The following is a 21,878-nucleotide window of genomic DNA, read 5'->3' on the forward strand; positions in this document are numbered from 1 at the left end:
TTGTCAAGCAACACGAAATTTCGATGAGAAAAGAAACCTCCAGAGCAAGTAGCAGATCATCACTTAGAAGTCGAATGTCAGCTGTTTCAAGCACTTCGAGGATAAATCAGCAAAAAACCACCGGAAGCAGGCATGTTGACAACCAAAACAACACTCTCCTTTCTTCAAAAGACACTGCTGAATTCTCAGGAGGAACGAAAATCCAAACCAAAGAAAATGAAACAACAACAACAACGATTGGCAAATACAATTTGCGGAACTGAAGCATACCAAAATGGGGCGCATGCACGGGTGGAGAAGCCGATTTTGACCCACAAACAGATCTCCCAAGTCAGAACGTCATTTCACAAGAAGATGAATCTGATAACAACGATGTAAATCATCTAGACGGATCTGGTGATCATAATTGGACAACCGAAAATCCCATTTCCATTGTTCCTAATAACCTAAGAAAAAACAACGTGCAGCCGAACTACACACGAAACCCTGAGGGAATATACTTACCTTCTAGGCAGAAAATGCTACAAATTAAGACGCAGAATTGTCTGAATAGTCAGCAACAACGAGAATCCTATAACATATTCCGTCAAAAGACACCAGAACCTTGTCTCCTACCGAAAGAGGGCCGTGGAATCACAGAGGTGGTGGCAAGCTTACAAGAAAGTCAAAACGTTGCATGCCAATTAAGAGAAATCTCAACAATATCACACGCCAAAAGCAATGCATATCCTCAACAAATCTGTTCAACCCAACTTTCTACATAAATCCCATTATCAACTCCTGGCATAAACCAGCATTGTAGCTATTCGCAACCAATCGGCAGCCTCAGCAGCAACCAGGGTTTTTCAATTATGAACCCCGAAGCAAATGGTCCTTTAATTCATCATCGCGTTGCGCAAAACATCCTTCCTGCACAAAGCCATACACATTTTCAACCGCGCCACAGCACACAGCATCTCACAAAGTGGAAGGAAAAGGAATCGCTCAACTCACTTGGCGTCGTAAATAATTGGCCTGAAAGTCTTGCCCAAAACCACCAAAAGGCCTCAATAAAACAAAATTACTGCCAAGAGGGTTTCGTACCCCCTGCAACTCAGCAGATGATACATCCACCAGGCCTCCATCAGCAACTGCCAACGGCACGTGAACAATATGTTCAACATAATAACTGTACAAACCGTCAACAACCCTCTTCGGAAAATGTAAATGGTCACCAACAACCAATCCACAATGGAAATAAAGCTAATCAGCAAACTGCGCGTCCACAATACTCCGACAGCTATCATCATCAGTCATTCTTTCGAAACAACTATCGCTCAGTGAAGCTGCCAGACATACGAAGACAAAAGTTCGACGGAGACCCACTGAAGTGGAATGAATGGTCCTGCATGTTTTCCTCAGCTATTCATCAAAACCGTGACATCACTGACAATGAAAGAATGAGCTACCTGCAAACATTGGTGGTTGGACCAGCAAGAGAAGCCATTTCGGAATATCTCTGTAACCCCGGATTCTATCATGATGCCTTATCGGAACTTGAAAGACGCTTTGGAAATCCTCAACACGTTGTCGCCGCCCTCACCAAAGAACTCGAACTGTGGCAGAGATCACAAGCAAACGACCACGCAACATTGATAAGCTACGCTTCTTTCCTGAGAAAACTAGTCCAGACATTTAATGCACATGGTTTTTACGCAGACTTGAATTCTACCTATTTAGTCCGGATCGCCCGAGATAAGCTACCATGGTCATTGAAAATGAAATGGAGTGAACACCTAGTCGACAATGGAAGTCCATTTCCAGGATTGGAAGACCTCTCGATATGGATGGATAAACAGGCTAGAGCCTGTGAACATCTACAGGACAACAGCTTTTCCAGCAACGAAACGAACAACGGAAATCACGACAAGAACGACCGCAATAGAGGTAAATTTAACCATAAATCTAATTTCAAAAACAAAGAAAGAAACGGAAACCAAAAATTTAGCCAATCTGGCTACAACAAGAACCACCACAACCAAAACCCGAACAATAATAACCAGAACGCAAACGAACATCATCACAACAACGCTAACAGAGCAAAAACATTTGAAAGCAACAACAGTAGTTTTGTTCACAAACCACTCAATCCAAAGAAGCACGAGTCTCAACAAAACAGAAGTACAAACTGTCCGGTCGATCAAGGAGACCATTACATAGGGAAGTGTCCAAAATTTCTGCAAATGTCACCGTTTGAACGTAATGCTGAAGTCAAGAAGAATTTTCTTTGCTACAATTGTCTTAGCTCAACCCATAACGCAAAAACATGTCCATCGAAAGTTTCATGCAGACATTGTTCACGGAAACACCACTCAATGCTACATGACAACAATTACGTCTCACAGCAAAAAACAAACGCTACTCAACACGAATTACCACTGTGCGAGTCCTTTGACGAGATCAGCAAAGAAACAAAATCACCAAACTACACGCCAGTTTTCCCTCGAAAAATTAGAAATCAGCTTCCAATGGTTCCCATTAAACTTTACGGTCCCAGCGAAACATGCGAATGTTATGCTTTACTTGACAGCTGCAGCACGATATCGTATGTTTTCGATCCCATGGTAACCAAACTCAATGCAGCACGAACGAGCCCAGAATCAACTCTGAGCGTTTCGACAGCCTTTGGTGATTCCTCAATGGAAGCCAAACTTGTACAACTTGATATTGGACCCTTTAACAGCAACAAACCACTGTTTCGCTTGAATTACGTGTATTCAATTAACAATTGGCATTTTGATGACGCCCCCGTTTTAGAACTGAATGATGTTTGCAGCAAACATCCCCATTTGCAACACATCAGTTTTCCCAACTGGAAAACAATCCCATCCAAGTATTACTTGGAATTGACGCAACACAGTACATCCTCGAAAGAGAGTTTTTACAGGGACCCAAAAACACGCCATTTGCAATCAGAAATCTGTTAGGCTTGACTGTAACTGGTCCAATCAAATTCGGCCATGAGAAACAACAAAGAACCAACTTCCTTTCTCTTAGCTATGAAGCATTCGACAGAGAATTGACGCTCACAACAAATGAAGATCCTCTGGCAGATTATATAACCAGCTTCTGGAAGATAGATTCATCGGGAACGGAAAATGAAAATGAAACGCCTTTGTCAAAAGATGACACCAGAGCACTTAAAATACTGAATGATACAGTGCGTCACACAGGCGAGAGGTACGAGATCGGTCTTCTCTGGAAAGAAAAAGTAAATTTGGAGAACAACTATCCTGTAGCCAAGGCACAAATTCAAAGCCTCGAAAAGAAACTAAACAAAGATCAGCTGCTGAAAGAGATGTATCAGAAGACACTCGATACAGACATCGAGAAGGGATATGTCAAGCCAGTTATTTTCTCTAGCATTGCCCCTAGCCGCGTATGATACCTACCACATCACCCAGTCACCAACCCCAATAAGCCTGGAAAGGTACGGCGAGTTTCAAATGCTGCATCTGTTTTTAAAGGGAATTCTCTGAACAGTAACCTTTTGACAGGCCCAGACCTGATCAACAATCTGGTTGGTCTCCTGCTTCGTTTCAGAGAAAATCCAGTTGCAGTCAGCGCCGATATTGAGGCGATGTTTATGCAAGTAGGTATAATTGAGAAAGACCAGCCTTCAATGAGATTTCTCTGGCCCACCAATCACAGTGTGAAGCAATTCCAGTACACCCGTCTCATTTTTGGCGCTCGATGCTTACCATCAACAGCTATTTTTGTCCTCCAGAAAACGGCAGCCGATTTTGCGCTGAACCAAACGATTCAAAATCTTGTTAAAAATAGTTTTTACATGGACGGTTTTGTACATTCCTTCGAAACGGTTGAGATTGCACAAGAAGCCGTAGTGTCGCTGAAGAAAACCCTCATGAGAGCCGGCTTTAACTTGACAAAGTTTGTCTCCAACGTGCAAACAGCCATAGACAATGTCAGCGATGGTGAAGAAAGTAGCGAGGACTGTCACCGCGTACTTGGTGTTCAATGGAATAAATCAACTGACAAATTTTTCCATCAGAAACCATCAAAATTTGAAACCAACGCAGAGAATTACACTGTTCGAAAACTACTATCTCTAATCGCATGCCTTTTTGACCCGCTAGGGATTATAGCGCCCGTAATCATCACTCTGAAAACTGTACTACAAGAGATATGGAAAGAGGGTCTAGCATGGGATGACAGCCTGCCAAAGGAGAAGATTAAATCAATTCAAACATGGATAGACAATTACATGTGCTCTCGCCCAATTGAAATCCCTCGCTGCCTAACACTAGACGTAGCGACCAGAAAAGCCTATGAACTACACGTTTTTACGGATGCTTCTCAACTAGCCTATGGTGCCGTTGCTTATGCCCGAATTATCTCTGAAAACGGCGTATCTTGTAGCTTCCTAATGAGCAAAGCCAAAGTTGCTCCAATCAAGCAGCTAAGTATCCCAAAACTCGAACTTCAAGCCGCCGTCCTTGGAACCCGTTTAGCTCACTTCATCAAGAAACACCATACTATAGAGTTCAAAGATACCACATTTTGGTGTGACAGCATGGCTGTCCTGGCTTGGATCAAAAACTCAGAAAAACTTAAAGTTTTCGTGGGCAACCGAGTTAGCGAAATTCAAAGTCAATCGCCAACCAGCAGCTGGAGACATATCAGTGGGAAATGCAATCCAGCCGATCACGTTTCTCGAGGTATTCTTCCTGCTGACATTAAAGAGCATTGGCTGAGCCCACCAGCATTTTTGTTCAAACCGAAAGAAAGCTGGAGCACTTTTCTCAACACCGAGAAGACAAACACCACAATGGCGCGACAAACAATTCAACCAGTGGTTGCAGCAAAAAATTTCTCAAAATGGACGAAGTTGTTAAAAGCAACAGCCCAAGTGTTTCGGTTCATCGAAATCTTGCGAACTAAATCCAAAAGAGCACTCAACATCAACGATGTCGAAAACGCCAGGAACCACCTTTTTCAAGTATCTCAGCAGAATTCATTCGGTCCCTCAATCGCTCTCTTGAATAAAAACAAGAATTTGCCATCCAAAGACAAACTTCTGCCGCTCTCACCCTTTCTGAAGGATAATATTTTAAGAGTTGGTGGCAGAACAAAGAGAAGTACTTTGGGATATAACACAAAGCATCCAATTGTCCTTAACGCAAAGGAATCAATCGCCCGACTATTCCTGGAGAAGTGCCATGAAATCTGCATGCACTTTGGAAGAGAGTATGTCAAAAACTTTGTACAGCAAAGTTACTATGTTTTTGGCCTAAGAGACTCCTTACGCAGCATTTCATACAAGTGCTTTGAATGTAGACGTTTTAAAGGACAAGGTCTTCAGCCACCTATGGCAGATCTGCCTGATGCCCGATTTCCAGAAAACGAATCACCCGTAACCTTCACGAATGTAGGACTTGATTATATTGGGCCCTTCACCGTTATTCAAAGAGGCAAAGAAGAGAAGGCCTATATCTGTCTTTTCAACTGCTTAGTGACTTGAGCAGTACACTTGGAAGTGACAGAAGATCTGACAACATCAGCTTGTATGACAGCCATCCGCAGATTCATTGCTCGACGGGGACAACCACGGCTCTTACTCAGTGATAACGGAAGCAACTTCCTGGGAGCCAGAAAACAAATCAGAAGACAAAATCTGCAGTTGGACCACGACTTTATCAAGAACAACTTGTTGAACCAGTCAGTTGAATGGCGCCTCAACCCTCCATCTGCTCCTCACTTTGGAGGCGTGTGGGAGAAGCTCGTACAGATAGTAAAACGAGCTCTTCTTCTGAACTTGGGTTCTGCCAAATTGACTTGGGACGTCTTCACAACCATTGTCGCAGAAGCAGAATGCTTAGTTAATGCACGCCCCTTGACCCACGTCAGAAGCGACAACGAAGACGAAGATCCACTAACCCCAAATCATTTCCTTATTGGTCGAGCTTTCCCTAACATACCAGCCTGTGTGTTCAATGAGAACCCTTCACTGAAGACGAAAAGTTGGACGCAGATCAGACAACGATTGGAAGCAATATGGAAGAGGCTGGTCCGAGAATACTTGCCTACCCTGAACACCCGAAGGAAGTGGACCAACCCAGAATCAAAGCTTGAAGTCAACGATATTGTTTGGGTACTGGAAGAGTGGACTCCCAGAGGAATTTGGCCCCTAGAACGCGTGACAAGGACGTTCACCGGCCCCGACCAAACTGCTAGATCTTGTGAAGTAAAAACCGCTCTAGGTCTTCTAACCCGCCCAGCTGTGAGATTAGCACATGTTTTCCCGAAACCAATCCAACCAGGTTAGGTAAGGCAGGCCCCGAGAATGTTATCGACATCGATAATCTTCTTTTTGATTGGCGCTAATTATTTTACCGCAAAATTGTCATAATCCTTGTAAACTAACAAACATTGATTCATAACACAAGAAATTTGAAACCAAAGGGGCACGTGACAACAATGTAATTAAGGTAATTTTGAGGACTAAGGTTTTGAAACATCAAAGAACAGAGTAGAAAAATCCGAAGGAAGGCAAGTCGACGCCCCCCAACCGAGCACCAAACGATCCCCCCAGAAGGCATCGACATTGTCATGTTCAACTACGAAATGCCATCAAAATAAATTGGACTTAAAAAAAGTTTTTTTTTTAGAAAATTTTTTTTTTCAATATCTTCTATTCTTTCAATCCCAATCATGCTTATTGGAATCAACGGCGGCTATTTTCCGGCAATCTGCCGGGTATGTTTGATTTTTATCCTACAGGTCCACAACGGGTTTCTCCATAATAGACAAGGGTCGGGAGGACGAGCGAGTGAGCGGGAGGAATTTGGTATCAGACCCGAAGAGGCCATTCAGAGATTTGCACAACTTTGGCAACGACTTCCTTGAGAACTTGCATCACGTGCTGGTGTCCGATGCACATATTCTCGAGAACTGCTATCTTGTGGACACACCAGGTAAATTCTTTATGTTCATCCGTTAATATTCATGTCTATATATTTATTTTTTGTCTCTGCAAAATTATGATCATTGTTACATGTGGATTTACTGTTCAATTTGAACACAAAATTATGAGTCACTGCTCAGGAAAACTATTGATTAAAAAACAACGAGTTTCCGACGCAAATATGATACGCGACCTAATATATTAGTTTATGGAATCAATTTTTGTCAGAGTCGAAGCTACTCCTTTAGTGTCTCCAAACGTGCCTCTGGGTCTATATAATATAAACATATCCTGAGTCACCCTCTCATCACACCCTATCATAAGCTTATCATCGCACGTCGTAGAACTGATCATGTCACGTGTCGGGTTTCAACGGTAACAAAGGTTTTTCCAAATTTGAAAATGAGTATTGCCCGGTTTTACCAGGATTTTTTCAAAAACGACTGAAGAATTGATCAAAGCTCTAAAAATCACGGTTCCGAGCTGAGGGATTTGGTAGAGAAGTACAAACTAATTGTCAACTGTCATTTATGGGGAACAGCTGCGATAGCCTTCTCTTGGTTTTTCCTACGACTCAAAGAGGAGTATCGGTTTTCTTGAGGTTTTTAACAAAAAGTACTATGTGTTCAGGCGGCGTTTTGACCAATATTGAAAAATTCTAAAGTTACAGTGTGGGCAGACCTTTGCTGAGCAAAAGATAAGTTTTGTTCATTAGGTGCGTTGAATAGAATACTTTTTGGCTTTGAATAGTTTTTTTGTCCATTTGGCTCATACTTTTAATTGTTTTAAAGTTTTTTTGCAGAAAAACTCTTTGAAGGTGACTACAGTAAATAAATATATATAATGAATCAATTTTGACTGTTTCTGTCCGATTTATACAATTTTTTTCTTGAGAATTTTAATTTGTTTATTGAAATAAACATTTTCAATTACTCTTCAGGAGTTTAAATTTTAAGTTATTGACATTTCAGCTATTTTTGAAGATTGGTTCTTGAAAGTAAAAGAAAAGGTATTCATATTTGCAATTTTTCTGTATTTGCGGCAAAAGATTTCTTTATTTTGAGTTTTTGATTTTCTTTCAGGGTATAATTTTGACTGGAAGATCGCTAAAGAAAACTGTGAATCGCCAGTTCCAAATAATGAAACTTATTTCTTCTTCAACTTCAACACTCTTAACTTCGTATTGTATTAATAAAATTCTCAACATTCTTTTTGCTTTTTGATCTAGCATTTCGATATCAGGAGACTTTTTATGTTGAATTTCTTAATTTTTGCTTAAACTAAATTGCTCACATTCCAAATTTAAGTCTGCTGCTAATATAAAGGCTTATACGCGAGAAAGAGTGTCTTCTTCATGCAAAATTTCTGCTTCACCGTTTTCTCCTAGAAGATTCTTTCATTTGCACATCTCGAGTGACTTTTTCATTCGGGACCTTTGGAATTTTTCATGCGATTGAAATTGCTTTTCTACATTAATTAAGTCTGTGGCTAATATAAAAGTGGTTGTGAGCGATTACTGAACACGGTCAAGAACACTGTCCGACGCCTGTTGTTTGCTGGTTTTTGTTTGTTTATTTCGGCGTTGATTTCCTCCACTATAACGCCGTTCTGAGCTTTTGATGTAAGAAGCATTATTTGTTGTTCTATGATTATAAGAAGCATTATTTATTGTTCTATAGGCATTACTTTTCCCTATTTTGTCTTTCAGCTGTTGCAGTTCAAAATTAGGAGACTTGGGTATTTGACATTGGTTTTTTTGAGAACATTATTAGTTTTATTTTTTATTTTTTTTTGGTTTTTATCCTTATTAGTGGCTCTCAAACGAAGTTTGTAGCAATTATTTTAGTCCTGTTGGTCTTTTTATGCGATTTTTTGCTCGACCAATTTTTTGTCTAACCCATTTGTTTTTTTTTGTAGTAAAAAACGGGGTAAACAGGTAGCGCCCAGCGGGCATTAAGTTTCATTGGAGGCCCTTTCCATAAAGGTCAATAATTAAATTTCATTAGAGGCCCTTAGATGAAGCTACCGGGAAGGCCATAGTTTAAGGTCGAAAGGTCATTTTTAGGAGTTTATGAGCCCAAAATGTTGCTCTTTTTCTTGCCTTTGTCATTTTTTGGATTTTTGTTGGGCCAGTCTGAAACTGAGGCCACCTAAAGTTGATAAACAATTTTTCCAAGACTTAAGCACTTTTTTAGACCATTTCAAGAGCTATATGTTTGGTAATTCAAACAAAAACACGCAAATGTATACTAGCTTTCACAGTTTTTTTTCAAACGTTTTGAAATTTTGTTGCCATTTTTTAAGTTTTTCAGCACTAGTTGTCAAGGAACTTCATCTAAAGTTTGATAATAGGCTACTGCATAGTTTTAGTGGTAAACTCTCCATTATTTTCAATTTTTATTGACATTTATTGTCATTGTTCCAGTTTTCAACTTTTTAAGATTACAAGTTTTATGTTTTGGTACTCCAAACAGAAACACGCAAATTTATACTAGCTTTCACAGTTTTTTTTTCAACTTTTTGAAATTTTGTTGCCATTTTTTGTGTTTTTCAGCCCTAGTTGTCAAGGAACTTCATCTAGGGTTTAATAATAGGCTACTGCATAGTTTTAGCGGTAAACTCTCCATTATTTTCAATTTTTGTTGATATTTATTGTCTTTGTTCCAGTTTTCAACTTTTTAAGATTACCAGTTTTATGTTTTGGTACTCCAAACAAAAACACGCAAATTTATACTAACTTTCACAGTTTTTTTCAAGTTTTTCGATTTTTTTGCCATTTTTTGAGATTTCCAGCCCTAGGTGTCAATGAACTTCCTCTAGGGTTTGATAGTAGGTTACTGCATAGTTTTTAGTGGTAAACTTTCCATTCTTATAGTCACTCATTTCTATAAAAAATTTTCAACGTTGCCCATCATTTTTAATGTTTAATTGCTCTTGAACGTAGTTCATAGCAATTATTGTAAAATTGTGTGTCTTTTTTATGCAAAATTTTCGCATGACAATTTTGACTTTTCAAGTGAATTTTACGCCCTTGACTTTTTGCATTTCGCGTGATCTAAAATTCTCTCTCAATCACATTTTCCAGCAGCTGAACTCAATTGGCGGCTATTCAATACTAAAAGTCAAATAAAAAGTGGGCCGAAATTGGTGCCATTTTCACTTTAAATCGTAATGTTGGTGTAAGTTAACCTCTAGTGTGGTTATTTGAAGACCACTATTGAACTTCTTAGACCCATTTAGACTCCACTCCCCCCCCCCCGACTGAAGCGGGCTGCAATTGATTACAGCTCCCAATAGTCGTTCAAGAGCATTTCTTCCGACGTTTAGTCGGTTATGTTTAATTGCTCTCAAACGAAGTTTGTAGCAATTATATTAGTCCTGTTGGTCTTTTTTTTATGCGATTTTTCGCTTGACCGATTTTTCGTCTGACGCTTTTGACTTTTCGTCCTCAAAAACGGGATAAACAGGTAGCGCCCAGCGGGCATTAAGTGCTCTTAGAGCCTTTCAGCTCTGTTTCAGCCCGTGGCTAGCTACTGACGAAGCCAACCGCTCGCCGGTCGTTTGAGAGCAATTCGCCCGACGTTAGTCGGTTATGTTTTTGTTTTCTAATCAATTAATATGTTAATAACAGTTCTTAGTTGTTGCATTTGAGGCATAAAGGAACCTAATTGATGGTTTTGATTCACACTTTCTGTTTGGGTTTTTGTTGCCCTTGTACTTAGTGTATTTCATATCGTCTTTAATTGACAGTTTTGGTTTCTTTTGTGGTTTTAAAAAACATTACTCGAGTTCTGCCCTTTTCTGTTTGCCATCTTACTAATCTCAATCATAACAGATCTCATCGATTGCTAATCTGGCACAAGTTTAAACAAAGATTTCTTTTAATAGCAAATTTTGTTATGGTTTAGGCATTATTTGTTTTCAACAAAACGTAAGAGCCACCTGTTGTTTTTTGGTTGTCTGCAGTTTAGTTTCCTTCAAGACACGTCTAATTGGCCAAATAAGGAGCTCCAAGTTAAATGATTTTTGTATTCAGTTTTCGGCTGATTTTATTAGTAACTGCTTTCGTAGAGAAGCAATTATTGTTAACATGTTTGTATTTTTTATGCAAAATTTTTGCTTGACCGTTTTGACTTTTCGAGTGACTTTTACGCCCTTGACTTTTTGCATTTTGCGTGATCTAAAAATCTCTCTCAGTCGCAATTTTAAGCAGCTGAATTTGGTTGACAGCAATTTAATACTAAAAGTAAAACGAAAAGTGCGCTGAAAATTGTGCCATTTTCACTTGAAATCTTAATAGTGGTATACGTTAACCTCTAATGCGGTTATTTGACGCCCACAATTGAACTTCTCAGTCCCTTTTCGGCTCCCCTTTAACCCCCCCCCCACCAAACCCACCCCCCCCCCCCCCCCGACTGAAGCAACTGTAATTGATTAGAGCTCCCACTAGTCGTTTGAGAGCATTTTTTCCGACGTTTAGTCGGTTATGTTTAAATTATGCCAAATTTATATATGAACTGTTTTTAAAACTTTTGAACCTAGCCTGACCTTGTTATATCTGTCTTTTTTCATTAATCGCAATAATAAGTAGCTGTTTTTACAGCTAGCGGTCTAGGTTATGCTGTGTTGAAATGTTTTGTTTTATAGTCACGTGCTTCATCGTCATTGAGGTCTCAAATTTTGGTTTTTTGTTTTTCTCATTTTTTCCCTGTGGGCATTGTATCCGTCATTCATCGCCCCGCAAGCATTTGAAAAATTCATATTGTCAAAATTTTATTAAAATTTTGTTATTGCTTTTATAAAAAAATTGAAAAATTCGTTTCGGAAAGGAAGTTTTTTTTTTAATTGTTGCCCTTTTTTAATAGCCGCACAGCGATAGCTGGGGCTATTATCGGCCTTTTCTTGGTTTTTTACAATTCAAAAGATTTGAATTGTATTGAGGCGCTGTCTTTTTTTTAAGATATGTTCACACATTTTCATGATTTTTGAAGTCAAATTGGAGTAGTGATTTTGGTCACGCCGAAACAGGAAATGGAGCGAAAAAACAAGTGGTTTTATGGCGTGAATTTTTTTGCTCTAAATTTAAAGTAGAGTAAGAAAACGGTGTTTGAACAAAAAATCGCTTTCTCGCTAGTGGTTTTTTTGTTCACATGCGGCAATTTCACTTTGATTTTTACTGTTTTTTCAATTTTTTGGATCGGATTTTTTTCTAATTGTTTTTTCCAATCCATTCATAGTCCGTTTTAGGTCTAGTTTTTTTAGTCAATGAAAATTCTTCGAATTGTACGTCAGGACTTGTCCTGCTATGTTTTTTTATTTCGTCGTCATGATTTTTGTTACGACCATATGACGTCACAGCCACTTTTTGTTCATTCGTTCATGCAATTTCAACTGAATTGCATGTGTGACGTCATTTTTCGCTCTAAGTGGAGCGAGTTTTTTTGTTCATGCGCGTGATTAAATTTTTGGTCACACTTGACTTACCTCACTCTCAAAAATGACTTCCTCACTTTGAAATTGACTTTTTTTTACTTAAATTCAAAGAGATAAGGTCAAATGGGTGTGTGTCACTCTAAATGAAGGTTATTCGAGATCAGCTAATAGAGGCAGCAATAACTTATACAGATTTTAAATCAAAATATAACAGATCAGCCCTCAATGAAAAGACGAATTTGTTTGGTCTGTCTTTTTTACTAATTTTTTTAAGACTGCCGATCTACGAATCTATTGCGGCTATTTTCTGGCAATCTGCCAGCTATGTTTTTGCTTGTTTGAGCTATCTAGCGCCTCTTATTCGACTAGCATAGTGTGTTATCACTCAAAAAATTTAAAGTTCAAAACATCAATTGCCTCAATTCTCGGGATGGTATTTCAGGACTTGCCGCATTATGTTTGTTTTAGGATATCTTCACACCATTGCTGATTTTTTGATGTCAATGGGATATCATTTATAGACTATTGATAAAAATCACGCTGCAGTAATAAAAGAAATCAAAAACCAATCACTTTAAGTCTTTTTTGAGCCTTTAAAAGAATCCGGATTGAATGTTCCAACAATATTTCCGTTTCTGAGAGAGTTTTTTTTGCACGTGCATCTAATCGATTTACGTATACAATGATATCCAACCAAGAATGCCATAATTTTTAGGCTTGTGATTAACGGCGTAAACTACAAATTTTCATCGGAATTCAGAATATTGTAAAAGTTCAAATCAAATGTCGGTAATTATTTGGCGCAGGTGCTCTTGATTTTTACAATTCAAAGAATCTGAATTGTATTGGGGCGCTGTCTTTTTAAAGTCTCGAAGAGGCTTTATAGTTTTTAATTGCTCTCAAACGAAGTTTGTACCAATTATATTAGTCCTGTCGGTCTTTTTTATGCGATTTTTTGCTTGACCGATTTTTCGTCTGACGCTTTTGACTTTTCACCCCCACTGTTGACCCCCCCCCTGTTGACCCCCCCCTGTTGACCCCCCCCCCTATTGCCCCCCAGCGCTCTAATGCCCCCACCCCAGTGATGCCACCCCAATCATCCCCCAGTGACACCCACCCCCCCCCCCTTCCCGTCGATAATAGATTACTGCATTATTTCTAGTTGTAATGGAATGGTTTCAACATTTTAACATCACGAATTTTAGAAATGTTTTGACAAAACGTGCAATTTTTTTCAAATTTTTTGAAATTTTAGACCTTACTTAGATCTTTCCAGACCCAGGGGACAGGAAACATCCTAAGGGGTTCGATAATAAGTTACTGACAAATTTTCAATGGCAATGGAATAGTTTTTCATTTTTTTAATGTCTCAAATTTTAGCAATTTTTTGATAAAATTTGCTTTTTTCAATTAATTTGAAATATTTTGTAGTTTTTTTAGAATTTTTCTATCTCAAGAGCCAAGGAACCTCCTCTAGGGTTTGAAAACAGGTTACTGAATAATTTCTAGATTAAATAGTACTTCTAGCAAGATTTTAATATCACGAATTTTCGTATATTTTTGATACTTTTTGCCATTTTTTTCCAATTTTTTTAAAATTTACAGCCATTAATCAGATTTTTTTGAGCCTCAAGGTTGAGAAAACCTACGTTAGGGTTTGATAATAAGATACTGAAAGTTTTTGGATTGTCATGGATTAATTTTCAACTTTTTAATTTTAAAAGTTTTTGGCAATTTTTTTCTGTAAAACTTGCAATTTTTTAAAGTCTTTTGAATAATGTCGTCTTTTAGATTTTTCTAGCCTCAAGGGCCACGAAACTTCCTCTAGGGTTTGATAATATATTACTGCACAGTTTATAGATGTAATGGAATGTTCTTCAAATTTTTAATGTCACTAATTTAAGCAATTTTTTAAAATATTTGCAATTTTCTCATGTTTTTGACTTTTTCCGGCAACAGAGGCCCTGGGACCTCCTCCAAGCTTTGACAATAAGCTCATGCATAGTTTCAAGAGTTATTGGGATGGTGATCAACATTTTTATGACTCCAGTTTTAGTAATTTTTGGATAAAAATTGAGCTTTTCAAAATTTTGGAAAGTTTTGTTGTTCCAAGTGTATGAATCTTTATGATCCTGTGAAACTATTTCAGGCTTGAAACAGTGATACAGGATAGTCTGTTGAGACAATTCGTTGGTTCTTAAGATATTACTGTCTTGAATTTTAGAAAGATTTTTTTAAATTTTGCAAATTTTTCCAAAATTTTTCAATGTTTTTTGTCCTTTACTGAGTCTAACGACCATTACTGGCCAACAAAATTTTTCAAGTCTCGCAGATGGGTTACTTGACAGAACTTTCGAGACAAAAAATGGTTTTACGTTTTTAATAGCCGCCCTCATCTTCTCAGCCGGCTATTATAGCGCTCCTATTTTTTTTTTACTTCGTCGAATAAAAAAATGTTTCGCTTTACCTCATTTTGCTGCCTTTTCAACATTTTGCGTGAAATCTTTTTGACTTCTCTAGGCTAGTTTCTCTCTTCTCTCATTCTGCTAAAACTGATTTTGAACATCAGTTGCTCAGCAAAGCAATTCAAAAATGAACAGAGTCAGTATAAAAAATTGAAGTCAGAAATAGAAACGGGATAAACCCATAAAGCCCAATTTTAGACGCCCGCTATTTGAACGTCGTTCCTGTAAGTATTAGTTACCTCTCTCTAATGCTTATTGTTATTGATAGTAGCCCCTGTAGCCTCTCTCTACGAAACAGAAGTATGTTCAACTACGAAATGTCATCAAAATAAATCGGACTTAAAAAAATGTTTTTGTACAAAAATTTTTTTTTCAATATCTTCTGTTATTTCAATCCCAATCATGCTTATTGGAATCAACGGCGGCTATTTTCCGGCAATCTGCCGGGTATGTTTTCTTATTGCGAAGTTGAAAATTTTTTTAATTTTGTGTTTTTCAGTCGTTTTCTATATGATTTATTTATTAACGAGGTTAAAAAACTAGAAGTTGCAGTGTCGAATCCAATCGTGGAAGATATTCATGTCTCTCTTTCTCTCTCACTCTCTTTTTGTTAGGGTTCCTTCGCTTCTCTTTCTCGTTCTTGTTTTATCTCTCTCTCTCACACACACACTCTCTCTCTCTCTCTCTCTCTCTCTTTGTTTATGCCGCACTTCAGCTGCTGTTATGTAGCGTAATGTCATCATCTCTGATCCTCATTATCAATGAGTTATAGTTGAAATAATTTTTATCATAAATGATCTAACAGGCACTTTTTAGGAAACCATTGTTAATTGCTTTCAAAAGCAATTTGTGGCAAATATATTAATCCTGTTTGTCTTTTATGAAATTTTTCACTTGGCCGATTTTTTGTCTGATCCAATTGGTTTTGTCTTCAGAAACGGGATAAAGAGGTAGGGCCTTGAGGTCACTAATCCGTGGCTAGCTGTTGACGGAGCCAACCGCTGGCCGGTCGTTTGAGAGCAATTCGCCCGACGTTAGTCGGTTTTGTTTGTTTTTCAGTTTCGTTTTCTTTTCAAATTTTGCCATTTAAAACGAGTCTTATTGCATATTTAATGTTGCATAGGTGAAAATGTTCAGTATTTTTAGGTCATAACTACATGTTTTTGTGATCCTATCAGTGTTAGTGTTCAAGAAAAAAGCAAATTGTCAGTGCTGCTCTTCTTTGTTTTTTGTTTTCTGGTCACTCGATATAATTAATTAGAACCCTCATCAGGCTTTTACAGTGGCAAAATGTTTCATTTTTGTCGCTCCAATTTATAGATTTTAGTAGTTGTGACATTAACAGTACATGTTTTTAAAAGTTTTTTGATTTTTAATACTCTTTCGTATTTTACTTTTTTGTGGTCTGGTCAGCAAGTCTCATTGATGATAGCTCCCCTCGGTGTTCATATGAGACATAACTGAACCTTTCAACAGTTTTTTGTTGATAGCTAATGGTTTTTTTGACCTGCCCACTTTTTGCTTTCATGCAATATTGGTGTTTATTATTTGCCACAATTTTAGTTTTGTTGTTGTGGCATTTAATTTCCTTAATGACAGGCAAGATTGGCTCTATAATAGAGAACAAGTAAACTTTCTTAAATTTAGTTTGTTACTTTTTTGCCTTAAATTCTTTGTTTTCTATAAATATTGAAGTTTCGAGTTTTACGCGTATTTGTTTATTTTTAATAGCCGCGAAGCGATAGCGGCTATTATTGGGGACATCGTGGTTTTTTTTACAATTCAAAGAATTTGAATTGTATTGGGGCGCTGTCTTTTTTTTTAAGATCTGTTCACACATTTTCATGATTTTTGAAGTCAAATTGGAGTAGTGATTTTCGTCACGCCGAGGAAGTGGAGCGAAAAAGCAAGTGGTTTTGCGGCGTGAAATTTTTTCGCTCTAATTTTAAAGTAGAGTGAGAATACGGTGTTTGAACAAAAATTCGCTTTATCGGTAGTGGTTTTTTGTTCACATGCGGCAATTTAAATTTGATTTTTACTGTTTTTTCAATTTTTTGGATCGGATTTTTTTCTAAATGGTTTTTCCAATCCATTCATAGTCCGTTTTAGGTCTAGTTTTCTGTTTAGTCAACGAAAATTCTTTGAATTGTACGTCAGGACTTGTCCTGCTATGTTTTTTTAATTCGTCGTCTCCATCGATGATTCTTACGACCTGACTTCTTGGAATTGACTTCAGTGACTTCTATTGCTTTGCAGTTAATAAAATTTATGTACGTGACGTCGTTTCTGCTTTTAGGTCAATTGCGTGACTTACCTCACTCAAAAAAATGACTTCTGAACTCACTTATGGAACTTTAATTTTTTATGAAGATTTACTTGTTAATAGTGTGCATCTAAGTAGTGCCCATCTTGTATGCCCTAATTCGTGATTAATAGTGTTGAGTTTTTGGTTTCGAATAACAATTTTGAAATAGCTACTTAAGGGCTTTTTCCTTATAGAACGTATGTGTCAAAAAATTGACAGTCCGAAGCTACTACCCAAAAAGTCTTGTGGTCTATTAAAGGACTGGTGGTCGATCTGTCTATCTTATTTCTTTAGGTGTTTCAATTCATGGAAGGCCACGCGTGTCTATCGCGGCTATTTTCCGGCAATCTGCCGGCTATGTTTGTGATTTTATTTTTTAGCATCACTGATGCTAAGTCACCTGACAAATCTCGTCGGCCGTCCTATGCCAAATATGTGTTTCCTTTTGCTCATTTTAATACAAAATACTAATTCAACTGACTAAGCAACCAGTTTTTCGATAATTTTTCCAATAGGTAGAAATAATAAAATGATCTTATAGGCTTTCTCGACGTTGAATGTCATGATCTTGTCAATAACATGAAAATGTGATTTTCATGATTTTGATGGAGCTATTTTTTAAGGAAGTTTCTACATATTGCCAGAACTCTCTTTCTTGTGTATTTATCTAAATATTTGAAATTTTTTTCTTACTGGTTTTCATTGGCCTTAAAACCATCAGATTGCGCGCCTTTTTTGTATGCTTTTCAAAGATCCTTAGCGCGAATGGTTTTTTGTTTTGCGGTTAGGCTTCCCAGGCTGAGGCGCCAGACGGAAGCAAGTATGTCCAGACCGTCCCAGGCGGAAAGTACCTATGTCCAGACCGTCCCAGATGGAAGGTGCCTATGTCCAGACTTTCGTGCGTTCACCGGACTTTCGTGCGTTCATGTCCAGACTTTCCTGCGTTCACCGGACTTTCGTGCGTTCATGTTCAGACTTTCGTGCGTTCACCAGACTTTCGTGCGTTCACCAGACTTTCGTGGGTTCATGTTCAGATCTTCGTGCGTTTTTTGATGTTTCCAGACTATGTAATTTTAACGCACGAGGCCGCCCTCGTGCGTTCATCTTCGGTCTGTACATACTTGCTTCCGTCTGGGACCTCAACTTGGGTTACTTTAGTTGAAAAAGATAAGGTCAATTGAATATATGCCACTCTAACTGAAGGTTACTTGAGCACAGCTAAAAAAACAACTCACGAGATACGATTTCTTCTGAATCAAAAATGACAGACATCTCCGCAATAAGTAAAGAAACTGAAATTTCTCTATTTCGGTCATTTTTTCCATTGGCATTTTAGGACTGTATGTCTATCAAGCTATCACAGCTAATTTCTGGCAATCTGCTCGCTATATTTTGGCCTTTCATGTTATCAGGTCTACTGAAAGGGTCTACGAAGGCGAGGGATGGGTATGAAATGAAGGAAGTGATCAAGTGGTTTGCCTCTGTTGCCGATTCCATCATGCTAGTCTGGGATGCCCAAGTATGGAGGATGTCCGATTCACTCATTGAGCTATTCAGAGTGAGAAAACGTTTTTAGTATTAACATGGCCAAAGACGAAATGAAACAGCGTTTAAATAGTTTGGATGAAAACACTTTTATTTGCTTGTTAATGGCCGCAAGATAGCTGAGCCTATTATTGGCCTTCTCTTGCTTTTTCACAACTCAAAGAGGAGCACTGGTTTTCTTGAAGTTTTTGCGACACAAAGAGGAGTATTGAGATTCTACAGGAGGAGTATTTGAGATTATACGTGTATTGAGATTCTACAGGTTTTGTTTTCGAGAATGGACTTCTGTTTAATAGCCGCACAGCGATTGCTGGGGCTGTTATTGGCCTTCTCTTGGTTTAATTACAATTCAAAGAATTTGAATTGTATTGGGATGCTGTCTTTTTTAAGATTCAAACAGCGATAGCTGGGGCTATTATTGGCCTTCTCTTGGTTTTTTATTTACAATTCAAAGAATTTGAATTGTATTGGGGCGCTGTCTTTTTTTAAGGATCTGTTCACACATTTTCATGATTTTTGAAGTCAAATTGGAGTAGTGATTTTGGTCACGCCAAAACAGGAAATGGAGCGAAAAAGCGAGTGGTTTTGCGGCGTGAATTTTTTCGCTCTAATTTTAAAGTAGAGTGAGAAAACGGTGTTTGAACAAAATTTCGGTTTCTCGGTAGTGGTTTTTTGTTCACATGCGGCAATTTCACTCTGATTTTTACTGTTTTTTCGATTTTTTGGATCGGATTTTTTTCTAAATGGTTTTCCCAATCCATTCACAGCTCATTCTAGGCCTAGGTTTTTGTTTGAATTAAATTTTTATTTCTCGCTAGTGGTTTTTTTGTTCACGTGCGGCACTTTGATTTTGGTTTTCTGTTTTTTTTCTCATTTTTGATCTGATTTTTTTCAAAAATGGTTTTCTCAATTTTTATCATAGTCTATTCTATGTCTAGTTTTTCTGTTTAGTCAATGAAAATTCTTTGAATTGTACGTCAGGACTTGTCCTGCTATGTTTTTTTATTTCGTCGTCATGATTTTTGTTACGGCCATATGACGTCACAGCCACTTTTTGTTCATTCGTTCATGCAATTTTAACTGAATTGCATGTGTGACGTCATTTTTCGCTCCTAGTGGAGCGAGTTTTTTGTTCATGCGCGTCATTAAATTTTCGGTCACACTTGACTTACCTCACTCTCAAAAATGACTTCCTAACTTTGAAATTGACTTTTATTTACTTTAATTCAAAGAGATAAGGTCAAATGGTTGTGTGTCACTCCAAATGAAGGTTATTTGAGATCAGCTAATAAAGGCAGCAATAACTTATACAGATTTTTATTCAAAAAATAACAGATCAGCCTTCAATGAAAAGACGAATTTTTTCGGTCTCTCTTTTTAGTGTTTTTTTAGATTGCCGATCTACGAATCTATTGCGGCTATTTTCTGACAATCTGCCAGCTATATTTTTAAGATCTGTGCACACATTTTCATGATTTTTGAAGTCAAATTGGAGTAGTGATTTTGGTCACGCCGAAACAGGAAAAGGGGGAGCGAAAAAGCGAGTGGTTTTCCGGCCTGAAATTTTTTCGCTCTAATTTTAAAGTAAAATGAGAATACGGTGTTTGAACAAAAATTCGCTTTATCGGTAGTGGTTTTTTGTTCACATGCGGCAATTTCACTTTGATTTTTTTAATGGTTTTTTTTAATAGCCGCCCTCATCTTCTCAGCCGGCTATTATAGCGCTCCTATTTTTTTTTACTTCGTCGAATAAAAAAATGTTTCGCTTTACCTCATTTTGCCGCCTTTTCAACATTTTGCGTGAAATCTTTTTGACTTCTCTAGGCTAGTTTCTCTCTTCTCTCATTCTGATAAAAGTGATTTTGAACATCAGTTGCTCAGCAAAGCAATTCAAAATGAACAGAGTCAGTATAAAAAATTGAAGTCAGAAATAGAAACGGGATAAACCCATAAAGCCCAATTTTAGATGCCCGCTATTTGAACGTCGTTCCTGTAAGTATTAGTTACCTCTCTCTAATGCTTTTTGTTATTGATAGTAGCCCCTGTAGCCTCTCTCTACGAAACAGAAGTATGTTCAACTACGAAATGCCATCAAAATAAATCGGACTTAAAAAAATGTTTTTTTACAAAATTTTTTTTTTTCAATATCTTCTGTTATTTCAATCCCAATCATGCTTATTGGAATCAACGGCGGCTATTTTCCGGCAATCTGCCGGGTATGTTTTATTTTTTGAATCGGATTTTTTTGTGAATGGTTTTCGCCATCCATTCATAGTTCGTTCTATGTCTAGTTTTCTGTTTAGTCAATGAAAATTATTTGAACTGTACGTCAGGACTTGTCCTGCTATGTTTTTTATTTTGTCGTCGCGATTTTTGTTACGACCATTTGACGTCACAACCACTTCAAATCTGCTTTTTGTTCTTTCGTTCATGCAATTTCAACTGAAGTGAGCGCGTGACGTCATTTTTCGCTCTTAGTGGAGCGATTTTTTTGTTCATTTGCGTGATTAAATTTTTGATCGCACTTGACTTAATTCACTCACAAAAATGACTTCCTCATTTTAAAATTGACTTGAATTACTTTATTTCAGATAAAAGGTCAAATGGGTGTTTGTCACTCTAAATGAAGATTATTAGAGAGCAGCTAATAGAAGCAGAAAAAATTTATACATATTTTTAATCAAATTACAACATATCAACCTTCAATGAAAAGACAAAACTTTTGGTCTGTTTTTTTATTGTTTTTTGAGACTGCGGATCTACGAAGCTATTGCGGCTATTTTCTGGCAATCTGCCAGTTATGTTTTTTTGAGTATTGGTATTTAAAAGTAGCTTAATTTGGAAAATATAGTTCTGAGGAACTGCTGTTAAAATTCAAGGTGAAAAGGTCATTTTGAGATTTTTTGATCCCATATAAGTCCCTACTAACCTTCTAAACTAACCCCCCTCTCAACTATCTACAACTGTGTTTAATTACCACTTACTCTGCTCCCTAACCCCCTTACACTACCTACCTACCTAAGTCACTTTGAGAATTTTTGCTCCCATATAAGTACCTATTTGACCAATCCATCCCCTCCCACCACCGCACCTACCTCCATCCCCCAACCTATCTACACTCATCTATCTATCTGCTTTCCCCCGTACATACCTATCCCTTTCCTAA

The 21,878-nt window shown here is 37.7% G+C and overlaps 1 protein-coding gene across 11 annotated transcripts in view; it reads left to right on the forward strand.

Moving 5' to 3' along the window:
• LOC142336094 (EH domain-containing protein 1-like) overlaps nt 1–21,878 on the forward strand; it is a 179,469-nt gene that overhangs the window by 132,925 nt on the left and 24,666 nt on the right. For all 11 annotated transcript variants that reach the window (XM_075384636.1, XM_075384632.1, XM_075384629.1 and 8 more), the window contains 2 exons: nt 6,781–6,974; nt 18,580–18,725. In XM_075384636.1, the coding sequence (XP_075240751.1) occupies nt 6,781–6,974; nt 18,580–18,725 (340 nt within the window). The remainder of the gene's footprint in view (nt 1–6,780; nt 6,975–18,579; nt 18,726–21,878) is intronic.

This window comes from Convolutriloba macropyga, chromosome 3, assembly GCF_964194025.1.
Source record: "Convolutriloba macropyga chromosome 3, txConMacr16.3, whole genome shotgun sequence".
Classification (NCBI taxonomy): domain Eukaryota; kingdom Metazoa; phylum Xenacoelomorpha; order Acoela; family Convolutidae; genus Convolutriloba; species Convolutriloba macropyga.